At 34.6% G+C, this 15,506-nt stretch overlaps 3 protein-coding genes and 1 long non-coding RNA gene across 5 annotated transcripts in view; 3 read left to right on the top strand and 1 right to left on the bottom strand.

The window, feature by feature from the left end:
- Positions 1 to 24: 24 nt before the first annotated feature.
- Positions 25 to 6,900, bottom strand: LOC107548125 (serine/threonine-protein kinase Chk1-like). 2 transcript variants are annotated; one of them, XM_016228672.1, is made up of 13 exons: positions 6,726 to 6,900; positions 6,413 to 6,485; positions 6,105 to 6,328; positions 5,898 to 5,962; positions 5,719 to 5,788; positions 2,697 to 2,885; positions 2,519 to 2,623; positions 2,189 to 2,284; positions 2,021 to 2,102; positions 1,744 to 1,909; positions 1,378 to 1,509; positions 1,164 to 1,265; positions 25 to 958 (listed from the first exon to the last, which is right to left on the bottom strand). In XM_016228672.1, the coding sequence occupies exons 2-13, from the start codon at positions 6,475 to 6,477 to the stop codon at positions 866 to 868; spliced, it is 1,389 nt and encodes a 462-aa protein (XP_016084158.1). In that variant the 5' UTR covers positions 6,478 to 6,485; positions 6,726 to 6,900; the 3' UTR covers positions 25 to 865. The 2 variants fall into 2 exon arrangements, with proteins under 2 accessions (XP_016084158.1, XP_016084159.1); XM_016228673.1 differs by having other exon boundaries at positions 2,021 to 2,099.
- A 428-nt stretch (positions 6,901 to 7,328) lies between these two features.
- On the top strand, positions 7,329 to 8,316 carry LOC107548124 (uncharacterized). The gene is made up of 3 exons (XR_001604442.1): positions 7,329 to 7,520; positions 7,630 to 7,688; positions 8,254 to 8,316. It is a non-coding gene; the product is annotated as an uncharacterized lncRNA (long non-coding RNA).
- A 10-nt stretch (positions 8,317 to 8,326) lies between these two features.
- LOC107603278 (cilia- and flagella-associated protein 53-like) lies at positions 8,327 to 11,061 on the top strand. The gene is made up of 7 exons (XM_016296042.1): positions 8,327 to 8,337; positions 8,414 to 8,638; positions 8,721 to 8,891; positions 8,973 to 9,276; positions 10,152 to 10,236; positions 10,620 to 10,722; positions 10,803 to 11,061. The coding sequence occupies exons 1-7, from the start codon at positions 8,327 to 8,329 to the stop codon at positions 11,044 to 11,046; spliced, it is 1,143 nt and encodes a 380-aa protein (XP_016151528.1). The 3' UTR covers positions 11,047 to 11,061.
- Positions 11,062 to 13,469: 2,408 nt separating this feature from the next.
- Positions 13,470 to 15,506, top strand: part of LOC107603277 (unconventional myosin-Vb-like) — a 49,457-nt gene continuing 47,420 nt past the window's right edge. The window contains exon 1 of the mRNA XM_016296041.1: positions 13,470 to 13,927. Coding sequence (XP_016151527.1) covers positions 13,901 to 13,927 — 27 coding nt within the window. The 5' untranslated portion in view covers positions 13,470 to 13,900. The remainder of the gene's footprint in view (positions 13,928 to 15,506) is intronic.

Genomic DNA, 15,506 nt, shown 5'->3' with positions numbered 1-15,506 from the left:
TAAAAAATAAGGAGGGGGGGGGGGGGGGGTTGTGTTGAATGTAATTTTATACTAATATCAATTTAAGTGTTTACTAGCAAGCACAGCTTTAGATCAACTAATTAATTAGTTTTGGTATGACTAAAATACAAGCAAATTTGTTAATTAACAGCAGGATTATAATTTTTGCTACATTTAACTGTTCTTGTGAGGTAATACAAAGCACATTTTTAGCAATCTTTCTACATCAATACACAGATTACTTGAGCACCTTTGCATTCACCTTCCATGTGTCTATTTACAATGAACTAAACTGATTTCAGCTGCTTCTAAATAACATGGGTTGAGATAAACCAATCATTTATGTAAAAACTGATTGATATTTTTGAACAAATTTTTCAATTCTTTATAAGCAAAAGGCACTCTTTTTTGAACTCTCAATGTTTAATAAAATGAAGGCTGAACACAACTGGATGTTAATTTGATTCTCTAGACAGTGAATTGTCCATAGCAATTTGCACTATGGTCATGTTACATGCTCTAAGATCTTTACATTTTTTTCCTTTTTCTAATTTAAACAGCTTACTAAGCCAAACAGCATTATTAATGACAGATTTATTTTCAGTTTTGTTTTTCACATTCAGAATCTCACATCTTGTCAAGGGGCAGAAATTAAACCTTATCTTCATAGTAACGGAACATGAATGAACAGATAAACTTAACTTGAGAGATTCTCCTCATTCCTTCACACACACAAATCAGAAAAACAGACATATACAACTACAAACATATAAATCTGAACACGTTCCACGATCATAAAACAACTTCATGTACCTGTGTACGCATGTGTGAAAGCAGACTTTGCATGTAAAATTGAGGACACGCATCAATTCAAAGGCAAAACCTTTTGGTTACTAATAATGTCAGACAGTTTCTGTTTTAGTTTCAGGAATATCCTCTTGAATTCCAAACCATCCCCCTAGAACACAAAAGAATAGTTTTGAGAAGGCATTGATATTATCAAATCAATAATATTAATAAATCAACAAATAATATAAAAAAAACTATTCTTCACTCAAAGATTCTTGATATTAGTTTTAGTTGTGTTAACAGTTAATTTAGAAGCAGCATGCGATTAATAAATGCAAGCATAGATGTAATTCAGTGGTTTGGGCTGTTTTCACCTTTGACAATCGGAAATCTACTAAAATGCGTTCCTCCATTTCCAGGAAGTGCACTATGAAGATCAGCTTATTATTGCGGTGATCCATTGTGGACACTGTCGCCTATGAATCAAAAGAGAAAAGGAGACAAGATCAGTGCATTATACAGTTCAAGATTTAGTGCCAAGGATTTCAAATGCTTTAAATGGTACAACTGATTGTTTTATTTGGTTACCTGATTGGTGCAGCTCTGTTTCCAAGTGTGACCCATAGCAATACAGGCATCACGGAGAGCAATGCAAGACGGTTCTGCCTTTACCGTAGTAAAGAACCTAGTCATCCTTCTCACCAACCGCTGCCACGGGCTCTGAAAAAAAAAAGAACAAATATTTAATAAATATCCATTATTCAATAATTAAATGGGTAAAACGATTACATAAAACCTATTAGTTAAATCAAGCCAAATTACAGCAATAAAAGTGCTGTGGAATAAAAGCAAAATTGTTTACAGAAGTAACAAAGTGAACATGTACAAAACAAGTTACAACAAAACAATAAATCACCATACTATCATTAATATTCATTTTATAGAATAGGTCACCTGGCTGGCACCCGGTGTGCCAAGCAGTTGGCTGCCCAGCAGCATGTGGTCAAGACAGGTAGGCTGTGAAAAGCTGACACTGACATCAGTGTGCACCGTAACCCCCTTCTCCTCCCACAATCCTTGCGGCTCAGGCTGAGAACTGGAGATCTGTGCTCTGTCATCACTGCAGAAACACACAGGTAGTGATGGATGTGCTTCTTAGAACGTAATACAGCTTTTACTGTATTTGTACTAAACTATCAAGTCAGCTGTCTTATGTATTTGTCATACTGACCTGTTTATTCTTCTCAGCTGTGAGAGCTCAGAATCAGCCCTATGCATTTTGGTTACTGGTGTGTCACTCTGTCGTTTTACTGCTGTGGTCAATAATTCAGATCCAAAAGAATCACACACATTCTTAAAAGACAAACATAATTAATGAGCTGATCTTTGATAGCAGTACCTGACTTAAAACTTCTGCTAAACCATCGGTGCTTCTTAATTTCAGGAATGGTGAACCTGTCCTCTGGATTATGCAGTAATATTTTAGATAGCAGACCTGACAAAGAAAATAAAACACAAAGTTCAGCATCACAGGTGTTTTTAAACATGTTTCTGTGCATCTGTTCTGGGTGGCTTCTTCCTGGACCAAGTCAAAGAGCCCACAAGTCTGGTTTAAATTAACACTGAAAGAAAAATTTAATTAAATACTGGATTAAATAACACTTAATATACTGGATATATTAATATACTTAATTAATATACTGGATTAAATAACACTTAAGAAGCTTACTCAGTGGAACAGCATCAATTTTCTTCCAGGGTGTGAGGTAGATTTTCTTCTCTAGCCAATCCAAATACTCCTGACAGTTTTCACTTGGTTGGTCCCATGGTAACTCTATGGAAAAATAGCTAAACTCTCAACAAAGATGCAGTCTCTGACTGACACACACAGAATACTGATGTCTTACCTCCAGCTAACATTGCTGTGAGCACAATGCCACAAGCCCAAGTGTCTGCAGGTTGAGCGTGGAATGCTGAGCGTGACATCAGCTCAGGGGCAACATAGGGCAGAGTGCCACACAGACGGGCCAATGCCCGCTCCCGGCCACGATGGCGGAACATGGTAGCCAGTCCAAAATCAGAGATCTTCAGATTATCTGAGAGAAAATATAAATAGGATATATATAAAAATTTGTTTCTATTACGATACATTATTTAGGTTTTCTACTTACTATAGTACTGTACTGTTAAATGTATTATATATTTATTTTGATCTTTTTTTTTTTTACATTTATTTTAATTATTATTTTTTTTATTCACAAAACTTGTTTAATCTTATTTTCATCCCCTAGTAAAAGTAATATATTTAAAATACATTTCATGCTAAGTATATAGTTCAGATCTATTACCATATTTACGGACATATCGCTCAAGACTTACTGATATAAATATTTGTATTAAAATTTATTTGGCGTACTACTTGTGCACAATGCACATTTCTTAATATTAAGCCTAAAATGTGTTTTAATGTCACTATTGATGAGGATTCAACAATCTTTGATAATATTCGTCTTTGAATGCGTGATATTTAAAGTGTACCTAAAGTATACTTGAAATAGTTCCACTTTAAGCACAGTCAAATATACTTTAGTACAGGGGTTCTCAAAGTCTACATTCAAAGGTCCAAATCAGAATTTTCATCAGTGTCAAAGGTCCGGACCGGAACAAGTGGTTATTACAAAATTAGTTTTTAATAAACATACATAACATGCATTTTTTTGAAAAAATTAAGTGCAAAAGTGGCAAAACAATTAATTTAAGTGTCAGCAATAGAGGTCGACCGATAAGGGTTTTTCTCTGGCCGATGCCGATATTTAGAAATCAGGGCAGCCGATGGCCGATATATGATGCTGATTTTTTTTGGCCGATATGTTCGGCCGATTTATTTATTTTTTCCTTTATCTCATAAAAGTGAGTTTGAGTAAATTATTATTGCAGGGCACAAGATGTAATAGTAGTAGTAGTAGTAGTAGTAATAATAATAATAATAATCTAATTAATAATTATTAGTAGTAGTAGTAGTAGTCTAATTCATAGCAATAATACATGGCTCAAAGCACCTTCTCAAAACAGTTCTGAAGCATGCTTTTTGTTTATGTTTGCTGACAGACCAGTGTTTCCCACAGACTTGCACATGCAAATTCATTCTCTGCCAGCAGAAGGCGCTGTTGGAGCGGGAGATATAGCAGTTTCCCCGGTTACGGCTGTAATCAAAAATCGAAATGAAAATGACATCAAAGCTTTTCTGAAGACGGTCAGTTCTTTTCAATTATACATTCATATAAAAACACCCGCACTGCCTTTTAATTTTGAAACGTGTAGTGCTCAGTTTATTTAACGAAGTAGTTAGAATTCTTTTGGCAAATCTATTTGTGGCGGTCAGTTTTGATTTTGTGACGGGCCGCCACAAATAACTCAATGTATGGGAAACACTGGACACTGCTAGAAGTCAAATACCCATAATCTAAGTGATAACAAAACAAAAAAAAAGTACTCATATTAGCGGTGAAATGTCGTCCGATTATCTCCAACGTCATACGCTCACTGGATGTCATGACAACAAAGGTCATGAAGGAAAAGTTTCAATATCTCGCCTTCGCTTTCATTTCGGACCATCTCCAAAAAGACATTAAAAAACTAAACATATGATTTACAAGTTTAACATGCGTTTATCAAAGTAGGAAATTAGTGTTCTTGAAATACGAAATGGTGGCGGGTCTGCTGGACTGAATTCCCTCCGGGTCCGGACTTTGAGAAGCACTGCTTTAGTATATCTTTAGTTAGACTTCAGTACTTCCGCACAATTAAAGTGCATTAAGCAAAAAATTTGTTGTTCCAATTTAGCAGACTTTAAGTATACCAGTTTAGTATACCAAAAGTACAACTGCAGGGTATTTTAAGTACATAAATATGTATTTGTAATATAAAAAAACTAGGATTATTTATTTTATTTTCTTATTATTTGATTTTAATTAAGCAAAAAATTTGTTGTTCCAATTTAGCAGACTTTAAGTATACCAGTTTAGTATACCAAAAGTACAACTGCAGGGTATTTTAAGTACATAAATATGTATTTGTAATATAAAAAAAAACTAGGATTATTTATTTTCTTTTCTTATTATTAGGGCCCAAGCCGGTAAGGCGCAGGCCCTATTGTTTTTCTAAGGATTATTATTATTATTATTATTTGCTAGAAGTCAAATACCCATAATCTAAGTGATAACAAAACAAAAAAAAAGTACTCATATTAGCGGTGAAATGTCGTCCGATTATCTCCAACGTCATACGCTCACTGGATGTCATGACAACAAAGGTCATGAAGGAAAAGTTTCAATATCTCGCCTTCGCTTTCATTTCGGACCATCTCCAAAAAGACATTAAAAAACTAAACATATGATTTACAAGTTTAACATGCGTTTATCAAAGTAGGAAATTAGTGTTCTTGAAATACGAAATGGTGGCGGGTCTGCTGGACTGAATTCCCTCCGGGTCCGGACTTTGAGAAGCACTGCTTTAGTATATCTTTAGTTAGACTTCAGTACTTCCGCACAATTAAAGTGCATTAAGCAAAAAATTTGTTGTTCCAATTTAGCAGACTTTAAGTATACCAGTTTAGTATACCAAAAGTACAACTGCAGGGTATTTTAAGTACATAAATATGTATTTGTAATATAAAAAAACTAGGATTATTTATTTTATTTTCTTATTATTTGATTTTATTTATTTTTTCACTTTTTTCCCCAGCACTGACCAAAGAAGATATATCTCCTTAGATATTAATAATAACAGAATACAATTTAATAGGTGTCATAAGGTTGTGTCACAGCTATCACGGTTACATATATTAGCGTGGCTGGAACATTGCATTGACCAATCAGAAGCCAGAATCTGTTTTATAATGACATTTAACACAAGACCATCAAGATGTACCTTTATCATCAAGAAGAATATTCTCAGGCTTTATGTCACGATGTGTAATCCCAACACTGTGAAGATATTCCTGTAAGCAAGAGAGAAATCTAGTTTTACAACAAAGGTGGCTATAAAAGTGAAAACCATTCACCAACACACCAGAATCAGAGAAAAATAATCTCAAAACTGACACTTACCACACCAGCTATTAGCTGCTGAAAAAACCTGTGTGCCTCCTTTTCTGGCATCCCAACATCTGGCTCTGTCAGAATTGGAAACAAATTGCATTTCGAGTAGAATCTTCAATATTTGCTCATCACAATTATTTAGACCCCACCAGATTTACATTACACTGGCCAAAGAAGCTAATAAAATGAAGATGTCCTAATCTATGTTTCGCTCACCGATTCTGTCAAAGAGCTCTCCTCCACTACAGTACTCCAGGAAGATGTACTGTGTCGTCCCCTCACTCCTGTGCCCAAAGAACCGTACGATGTTTGGGTGTGAAAGCATCTTGCATATGCAAACCTCCTTTTTTACATTCTCTATACAATCCTTGGCTTTTGCCATGTCCACAACTTTAACCGCCACAGCCTCTTCTGTCTTCTTGTTGACCAGCAGTCGCACCCTACAATAATTTGAAGTAGATTCATTCATTTGAAGACTTTAACGAATCAGGATGAGACTAATAAAAAGGACACTGGTCACTTACTCTCCATACGCCCCCTCTCCAAGGGTCTGCACCACATCCCAGTCTTTAACAAAAGGCACAGCCATGATCTGATCTGTGGACACAAGTCAGAACATCTAGTTAGTAATAAGCAGTAACGTTACTTGGGCATAAAAAGCCTAAAACACTTGCTCGGAATATATTCGTTTTGAGTAATTGTTAAATAAACAAAATGACACCTGCTAAATAAGACTAGGCAACGTTACTTAATTAGGTTATATACAGTGAAACGTCAAATCCGATAAGCTTGGCCTGTCCAATGTTAATTTCGTGTTATTTTGTGAAATAAACAGACCTTACGTGTTACCAATATCAGTGTCGAAGCTGTCCCATTTGATGCAGGTTGTTTGTTTATTCTGTTAGTATATTTACACACACCCGTTAGTAGTGTCTAGACAGAAATGTCCACAGACTGTATGGATATGGATAATACAAGCTAGTCCGTCCAAACCTTGGCGCGTTCTGGAGACGTGTCATCACCGGAAGCGCTTGGAGGAGAGAAATTTTAAAATAAAAGCTTAAATCAGCAGCAACTTTAAAAATGAGGGGAAATGTTTCATATTACCTGGAGAATTTCAAAATGTTTGTTTTGTTGGAATTGTATTGTAAAACTGTTCAGTAACTAAGACCACCAAAACCATAACAAATAAAATATCATAGCAGATTTATAAACTAAATATGAATGTGAGATAGATATGTTATTTTATGTGTTCCTGCACTTTTTATTATAGTTTGTAAAGACTGTTGGTTAGGATTAGATGTGTAAATGTTTGATTGTTTGTGTTTTTATTATTTTCTTGTCGTACAAGCAATAAAAAGTCATATTAGATCTAAATGTGGGCTTTTATTTTTTTTGTATAGTTTCCAACGCTTGAAAACGATACAAAATAAAAGCTCGCCTGTCACGGTGATCAAGGGAAATAAATCACAGTCATAAGATTAATGCGCTTTTTGTGATACAACATTTAATTTTAAAGCATTTAAATATGGTAAAGCATAATTACTAGCTGTCTTAATCACCATCGTTATTATCACATAACAGGAGCTGAAAGCAGACTGATTTCGCCTGTCGTTGTTATGGCAACATCAGGTCAGTTCCGTAAACACGACTGTACAGTTGGAGGGTTATTTCTAAAGCTAGCTAGACTCTAAGAAAGTGGAATAAAAAAAATATATATAATATTTTACCATGTTGACAGCCCACCGAAGCAGGACACGATGTCGGGAAGTAACTGGACCTGGACATTCAGTGGCATTGGTGAGTTAGTTATTAGTTATGCTGGCTTGACAAACTGATTTATTAGTAGTAGTAGTAGTAGTAGTAGTAGTAGTAGTAGTAGTAGTAGTAGTAGTAGTAGTAGTAGTAGTAGTAGTAGTAGTAGTAGTAGTAGTATTATTAGTAGTAGTAGTAGTAGTAGTAGTAGTAGTAGTAGTAGTAGTAGTAGTAGTAGTAGTAGTAGTAGTAGTAGTAGTAGTAGTAGTAGTAGCTGTTTTTATACAGTCTATGGTTAGTAGTAGTAGTATACCAAAATTTCTGACCCAATTTTTACTAAAACGGACGAAAAACTGCCCAAAATCCCATAGACTTAACTTACATGGAAAGCTTTCTTTCTTTCTCCAACGTAAAGTTTATCTTTCAAACTTTTCAATCTAACATTAGATCCCTATTAGTCTCTTTTATAATATTTGTAGTTACGTTAATGAAAAGAACTGTAAATGTAAATTCATGTACTGTTTTAATGTAAATATGTAATAATGTACATACATATTATTAAATTTTTTTTAGTTTTTGTTAATATTCATCTCAAATATGTGCATTTCAGAGAGCAAAGCCTCCTTTATCCAAAGACGTAGATGACTTCTTTCTGCGGAGGAGGAAACAGGAGGCCATACAGAATGAAGAATATGTAATAATGTACATACATATTATTAAATTTTTTTTAGTTTTTGTTAATATTCATCTCAAATATGTGCATTTCAGAGAGCAAAGCCTCCTTTATCCAAAGACGTAGATGACTTCTTTCTGCGGAGGAAACAGGAGGCCATACAGAATGAATTGCTGGAGTTTACCAAGAATCAGAGCTCCTGTGATGTGAGAATGCGATGGGAAAGGAACACACAGCGCCGGATGGTGTCGGCCACTATTAGTAGACATCTGCAGGAAGCAAGAGAGCAGTACCAGATGGACATTGATGAAAGGAGGGAAAGGTTTGAATGGAATAACCTCATAAATTATTAAGAAATCATCTCATTGTAAAGTGTAATGTCCTTGTCTGGCTCTTTTTGACAGGCTTCGTGAGCTGCTGTCAGAGGAGAGGGAGCTCTTCAGGGAGATGGAGGCAAAAAAGGAGACAGTGTTGGAGAGGCAAGCTAAGATGCTTGAAAGAGCCAAGACTCTGCGAGATAGAAGAGAGAGTGAGAGACAGAGACTTGTCGCTGAGAAACTCGATCAGCTCTTCAGGTAGAAGACCTTATTATTAGTGGTTGGATGAACTTGAACTTTGATTCAAACTACAAGATGTTCCATCTACCTGTGTTTTAGAGAGCAAAGTGAGGAGCTGCGTGCCGTGCAGATGAGGCGCAGACAGGATGAGGTCTGCACTGAGCGTGCTGCTCAGATCCGTACTAAGGAAGAAGTGCAATGGATGCAACAAGAGGAAGACAGACTGTTCGCCCAGATGTGGGAGAGCGACAGGCTGGCTAAAGAGGAGCGTCATAACCAAGAGGTTCAATGGCAAAGAGAGAACAACCTCCAGCAGAAGGAATTCCTGCAGGCACAGATGGAAACGACTGAGCAGCAGACAATACGGGCCAAGCAACTGAAGCAAGAGGAGGCCCAGTTACTGGTATTGATCATATTGTTCAATAGGATGAATCAATCAAATCAAGCCACAGTTATTATTAGGCATGCACGATATGTCTGTACCATATCGGTTATTGGCCAATTTTTTACAGTTTAATTGTAACATTTCAGGCATGCTCATTTCCCTTATCATGACCTTAATGGTCACTTCAATTTCATTAAATGAAAGTATTCTTTTGTAATTGTTGAGTTTTTTAGTTTTTTTTGTAATGTGTTATTAATTAAAAAAATATATATTAATATTACAACTAATATTTTTAATACTATAAATATAATATAACTTTTAAATAATGATCTTTAAATAGTATTAATTGCATTTATAATATTAGAAAAAATTTTATTAAAAAAAAATATCTGATATTTATATTTTATTTAGTTTTTCTAATATTATAAATGCAATCAATACTATTATTTTTTTTATAAAAGATTATATTTAAATACTACATAAAAAGTATACTACTGTTACTGTTAAATATAATCTTATAATGTAAGCAAATCTCGATATTAATCTTTAAATAGTTGTAATGTGATATTAATTTAAAAAATATATATATTAATATTTAATAATATGTTTATATAAAGTATATATTATTTAATATACACTTATATTATTAAATATAAACAAATGTTTAAATGATATAAATAAATAAATGTAAATATTATACAATTATCTTGTTAAAAATAATATTTAAAAACTTCATGAATAAAAAAAAGTATACCACTGTTAAATATAATCTTTAGCAAATCTCAACAAATCTTTACAAACCATGCGTTTTAATGTTGTGATGCCTAAATTGTCTTGCTGCATAACATTTTTTTTAAAAATACAGTAAAACTTTGAAGGTTAAAACTCCTTAGAGAGAGCACAGGGAGATGCTTCGTGTGGAGGCAGAGAGAGAACACAGACAGAAGCTCCAAGACCAGGAGAAACGACTTAAACAGTGTTAAAAATAATATTTAAAAACTTCATGAATAAAAAAAAGTATACCACTGTTAAATATAATCTTTAGCAAATCTCAACAAATCTTTACAAACCATGCGTTTTAATGTTGTGATGCCTAAATTGTCTTGCTGCATAAATTTTTTTTTAAAAATACAGTAAAACTTTGAAGGTTAAAACTCCTTAGAGAGAGCACAGGGAGATGCTTCGTGTGGAGGCAGAGAGAGAACACAGACAGAAGCTCCAAGACCAGGAGAAACGACTTAAACAGCACACACACAAACACTAAAAGATATATATAATGTATCATATAATATCATATGATATATTATGATTATTATATAAATATAAAATATATATTATGACAGTGCTATTTTTCTCTTTAGTAAATGAGAATATGCTGAAACAGGCTGAGCCTTTCAAAGAGAGAGAGGAGCTCGACAGAATCCTTGAAGAGAACAAATTGCTGGATGAAGAAGAAAAGATCCGGTAGGTTCCTGTCTGTCAAAGTTGTTCAACTTAATCATACCTACATACAAAAAATAATATTTTGTTTCCTAAATTTCCAGTTTAAGGGAGGCCACTCAAGAATATAAGGCTGATTTATTGGCTCAGATGCTGCACCACCAGCGCATTCATGAAGCAGAGCAAGCTGAGAAAGAACACGAGTTCCAGAGAGGTCTATGGTACCAGGAGCAGTACAATAAGAAGATCCAGGACATCCTCTCAAGGCCAATATCTGGAACCACAGCAGTTCATCCCTTCAGGAGACGAGAGCGCCCCTGCTCCAACTTTGGTGCACAGTTGGCATAAATCCAACACATTCTATTCTCAACATTATTCATAGCATGAGTATAAAATATCCTAAAAATGATATAAAAATAAAAAATAGATATTAAAAAAAACTTTCAGTGAACCTCCATGCTTAAATACCTTACATGCTCATTTCTGAATAACTAGATATTGTATATTTTACACATTTGTGTGATCTGTGATCAGATTCATTATCCCTGTGCTAAAGTTTGTATTCAGACTTAAATACAAGTCTGACTGGATTAACTTGTTTTGAGGTAGATATTTGCATGTTTAAAAGTTAATTATTTAAAGAAAGCTAATCATTTCAATGAATAGACTGTGAATAGTGTCCTCTTTTTGCAAGTCAGGTCAAAAGGTTAAGGTTAAAAAATGACACAGTTAACATGCAGATTATTTCCATAATGATTTAGCAACAAGGTTTTAGACCAATAAGCTGCTGGGTAAAATGATTAGTGGGTGGAAAACTTTTGACTCATATATGGTGAAGAAGTTAGTCAACACCCAATACCTTACCTAGGAGTGGTATGGGTGTGGAGCAATTGGTCTGATTTCATTTTTGTCATTTTTCTTTCTCACCTGGCTGTTCAGACAAGTTTTACTTTTACCCAAGCCAGTTTGAGACTACAAAATTCGGCAAAGTAACGCTATACAATCTTTTTAAGCATGACATGAGGAATATACAACAGCTCTGATGATCATTGTGTCTGTGGATATTTGTACAATTTCTAAAAGAAGATGCATGAACATGAACTTTATGTCAAGGTAGGTCAGGCATTGCTACTCTTTCATTTTAGATTTCCACATCACCTTAATTACAGTATGTGGTCCACTGAGAGTTACAGGTTACAGCTTTATGAATAAATACATTAAGCTAAACACGTTCATGCATCTGTTAATGTATTTTTTTCTGTCTTTATTCAGGATGTGAACAGTACTTAGGCTTTTCTCCTTCTGAATTTATGTTTCATCCTATGGTTTACTCATGGCTTGTGTCCACTCTGCATTTTGAAGATAAGAGTAGAGAGGCTGCTGTGTTGCTCAGCTTTGTGTCTTTGATTAATGATGCAGACACTGAGCATACACAGTCCACATTATCTGATTATTCAAGGCAGCTTCTGCTCTCAAATATTTCTGAGAAACACAAGAATGTACATGTATATATAGAGTCTTGTGTTCAAATTCACATTGTATGAAATGGGCCCAATTAGTTATGTAATCTTGGTGCAATTATGTGTTTCTATGCATTTAATAGCTTATACTGTGTAATATGTAGACTATTTTAGCACTATGTATATATATATATTTCCAGGTCTAGATGGAGACAAAAAAGTAATTTAAAGTTATAATAATTTAATGGGGTAAACATTCATGTAATCTAAAATGCTCTCAGATGACTGTCAAAAACACACTGCATTTAGTAATATATATATATATATATTTATTTATTTATTTATTTGTCTGGATCTATTAAGCCATTCAAAAATTATAAATAAAAATGTAAATAAGACTGCAGTTAATTAAAAAATTGACTTGAATACTCATTTTCTAGAAGAAACATTTATTACATTTTTTATTTAAAAGTCAATTTAGAATTTTTACTTTTGACATTTTTGTTTGGTCTAAAGGCAAATATGTATGGAATAACTGTCCAGAGAAAAGAAACAGTCTCTAAAAAAATTACATTATTGGAAAAAGTTGATATTGTTATTTCTTAAAAACAAAATAAGCAGCTATTTTACATTTAAATTTGCATTTAGTCAATTAGCAGATGCTTTTATCCAAAGTGACTTACAAATGAGGACCAACACTAACAATTTATCATAAGACCCAAAGTCAGCTATCAGTATTCACAGTATACAATGGCAAGTTTTCAGTGTAAGCTAGTGGTACACAAGCTAGAGCAGAAGTGAAATACAGAAAAATAAAGAAAAACTTGTGGAAAAAATATTGGATTTATTAAAGGAAGTGCCTTTGTTTATGATTTTGGTTTGTTTTAAAATATTGTCATATGATAAGTAAACTAGAGAGGATCCTTTTAGGCCCTCATCTTTTTTTTTCAATAAGTTTTTAGATTTTTAAAAGTGTTCTCATTTTTTACTTTTGGACATCATTATTTGTCATTCAAACATACCTGTATATTTACATCTCATTTACAGCTATGAGACAAATGCTTGTAGCTTTGCATTTCTCCTCATTTGGTTATATGGTCATATTTATAATATTTGGTAATATTTTCTTATTGCTGTCTAAATAGAAACAAGCGGACGGTCTTTAAATCTTCACTTAGAATGAACCACGACATTCTCATTTCCGTCACAATGTGATGTCTAGTGCAGTGCTGTAATTGACCAGATGGTGTCGCTGTAGACACACTGAATTGTGCCATTGATCCATGAGCCTCTGCCACTGCGGTCATGTCAGTCAGCATGATAGAGTCCATGGAGAAGGGAAGCAACTTCACTCCTTCTTTTTGACAATTACATACTTTTTCTCATATGTAACCGGTACCTTTTAGTCATTATTATGACTCAGTGATTAGTCGTGGTCATCGCTTATTTTAACTTGATTTTTAATATTTGGAGGAGGAGATGAAAGGGGCTTGTCCAACTCAACTTCAATTATGGGGACAGACACCTGCCGTGATCAGGCGCGGCTAACGCGCTAACATTAGCAGTCAGAGGGACTTCAAAAGTACAAACCAGCTCGACAGGACGACATGGAGTGGTGACAGGACATAGGAAATCTGGATTATAAAACTTGTTTGGGAATATCATCGTATTCAAACGGAGATATATTAACCTTGCGTGTGCTGATGTAACTAGTTTAGGTGGGAGCTGCTCTATTTGGGATCATGTCTGTGACTGAACTCTACTCTAGGGTGAGTTGTTGGGATTAGTTTTATTTCACCATGAAATGGCTAAATAAATAGTTAATAATATGAGACAGGTGAACAGTAATATAAGAATCTATTTACTGTGTGAGGTAAACGACGCGAAACGCCTTCACCAATCTTAAATCCTCGTGTAATGTAGCATGACTAGCTTGACATATTTAAATTTATCTCAAAGCATCATAAAAGCTCACAAAAGGTAATATTCAACTATTTGACGCCCTGCAGTTCTGCTTAACTGCCTTTAACTTCTTATAAAGCACAGGGAAGTGTCGCGGACAGGTGTGTGTGTTTCTGTTGGTTTCGGTCTGTAACGTTAGGTAGTTTCGGTGTTCGCTGTGTTTCGAAAACCAATTGAGCTCCCTATCTAGACAGCATCTTTGAGCGCGTTCAAATGCGTCTGTGTTGTCAAATAATGCTGTCTATATAGGCAGCTCACTAGGTAGGCGATACAGCCAGTGTTTGTGACGAGCTCTTCCTCTTTTGAGGACTTTAGTGACTCTTATAGTTCATATTCCTCTAAGTATGCTGCAAAAGGAAAGACGTTTGTTTGCGTTTAAGGTGTATCTGTCAAACCCAGCATAAGCAGTTAACAATAACTGTTCATTGGATATTAATGTACTGTAAATTATTTTTATATATGAACTGTTTGGCAATATTATGTAACATTTGTTGGGAGAAGGTGTCGCATTGAATTCCTCATTTGATATTTAGTCCTAAATCTTTTCGGGTTATTTTGTGCAGGTTGGGATCGTTAATATTACCATTGTACATTTATTGTCAGGGTTCCCATAGTTAGGACGTTTTATTATGAATAATGAAAAATTTAATTAGTATATCTACTTATTCAACTGTAATATATTTGATCATGTAGTAATTGGTACAAACGACTGAAAAAAGTAATATAAACTTAGCAGCTATGCCTTGTAATTCCACAAATACGAACTGATACTTGTTTATTTGTATTATTCTATTTTGACCTCTCATGGACATATATTTTACAGTGGGAAAGCTAGATGTAAATATGGTTTTACAGACTAGGAAACACCTTGGAATAGCCTCATATTTATGGTCACATACTAATGCTGCAGGTGACTCAGTCTTTCCAAGTTGTTTGGGCTTGTATGCAAAATGAATATTTATCTACAGCCGTGGATAGACTGTTCAGTTCAGTCTGGTTCTCACAGAGTCACCATAAGGGTGGATTCATATTACACCAGTTCAGTCCCTTATTTTGGCCTTTGTGTTCTGGTATTCAGATATTTGGCCCTAAAAGTGTTCCACAGCTTTCAGGTCGTATATTGTTAGCTTGTGTGCTGTTATCTCAATGATCATAAAAAGGCCAAACCAGTGATGTCATCATAACCACCCTGCCAATGTGTGTCATCGATTACACTGAGAACAAATCCTATTGACTGGACAGCCAGGCATTTTTCCAGAGTAGGCCACTGGTTCGAGGGGGATAGATGGTCAGGCATTATCCTTGTTTAACTGGATTGGACTCTGTGGCAACCCCCTCTTTCTCAGCTCCTAATTAATCTTAATAATCTGCTTGTTTTTTTTTTTT

This window comes from Sinocyclocheilus grahami, unplaced genomic scaffold (assembly GCF_001515645.1).
Source record: "Sinocyclocheilus grahami isolate Dianchi unplaced genomic scaffold, SAMN03320097.WGS_v1.1 scaffold344.1, whole genome shotgun sequence".
In the NCBI taxonomy this organism is placed as follows: Eukaryota; Metazoa; Chordata; class Actinopteri; order Cypriniformes; family Cyprinidae; genus Sinocyclocheilus; species Sinocyclocheilus grahami.
The sequence above is the reverse complement of the archived record's forward strand: the minus strand, read 5'-3'. Positions and strand labels throughout refer to the sequence as shown.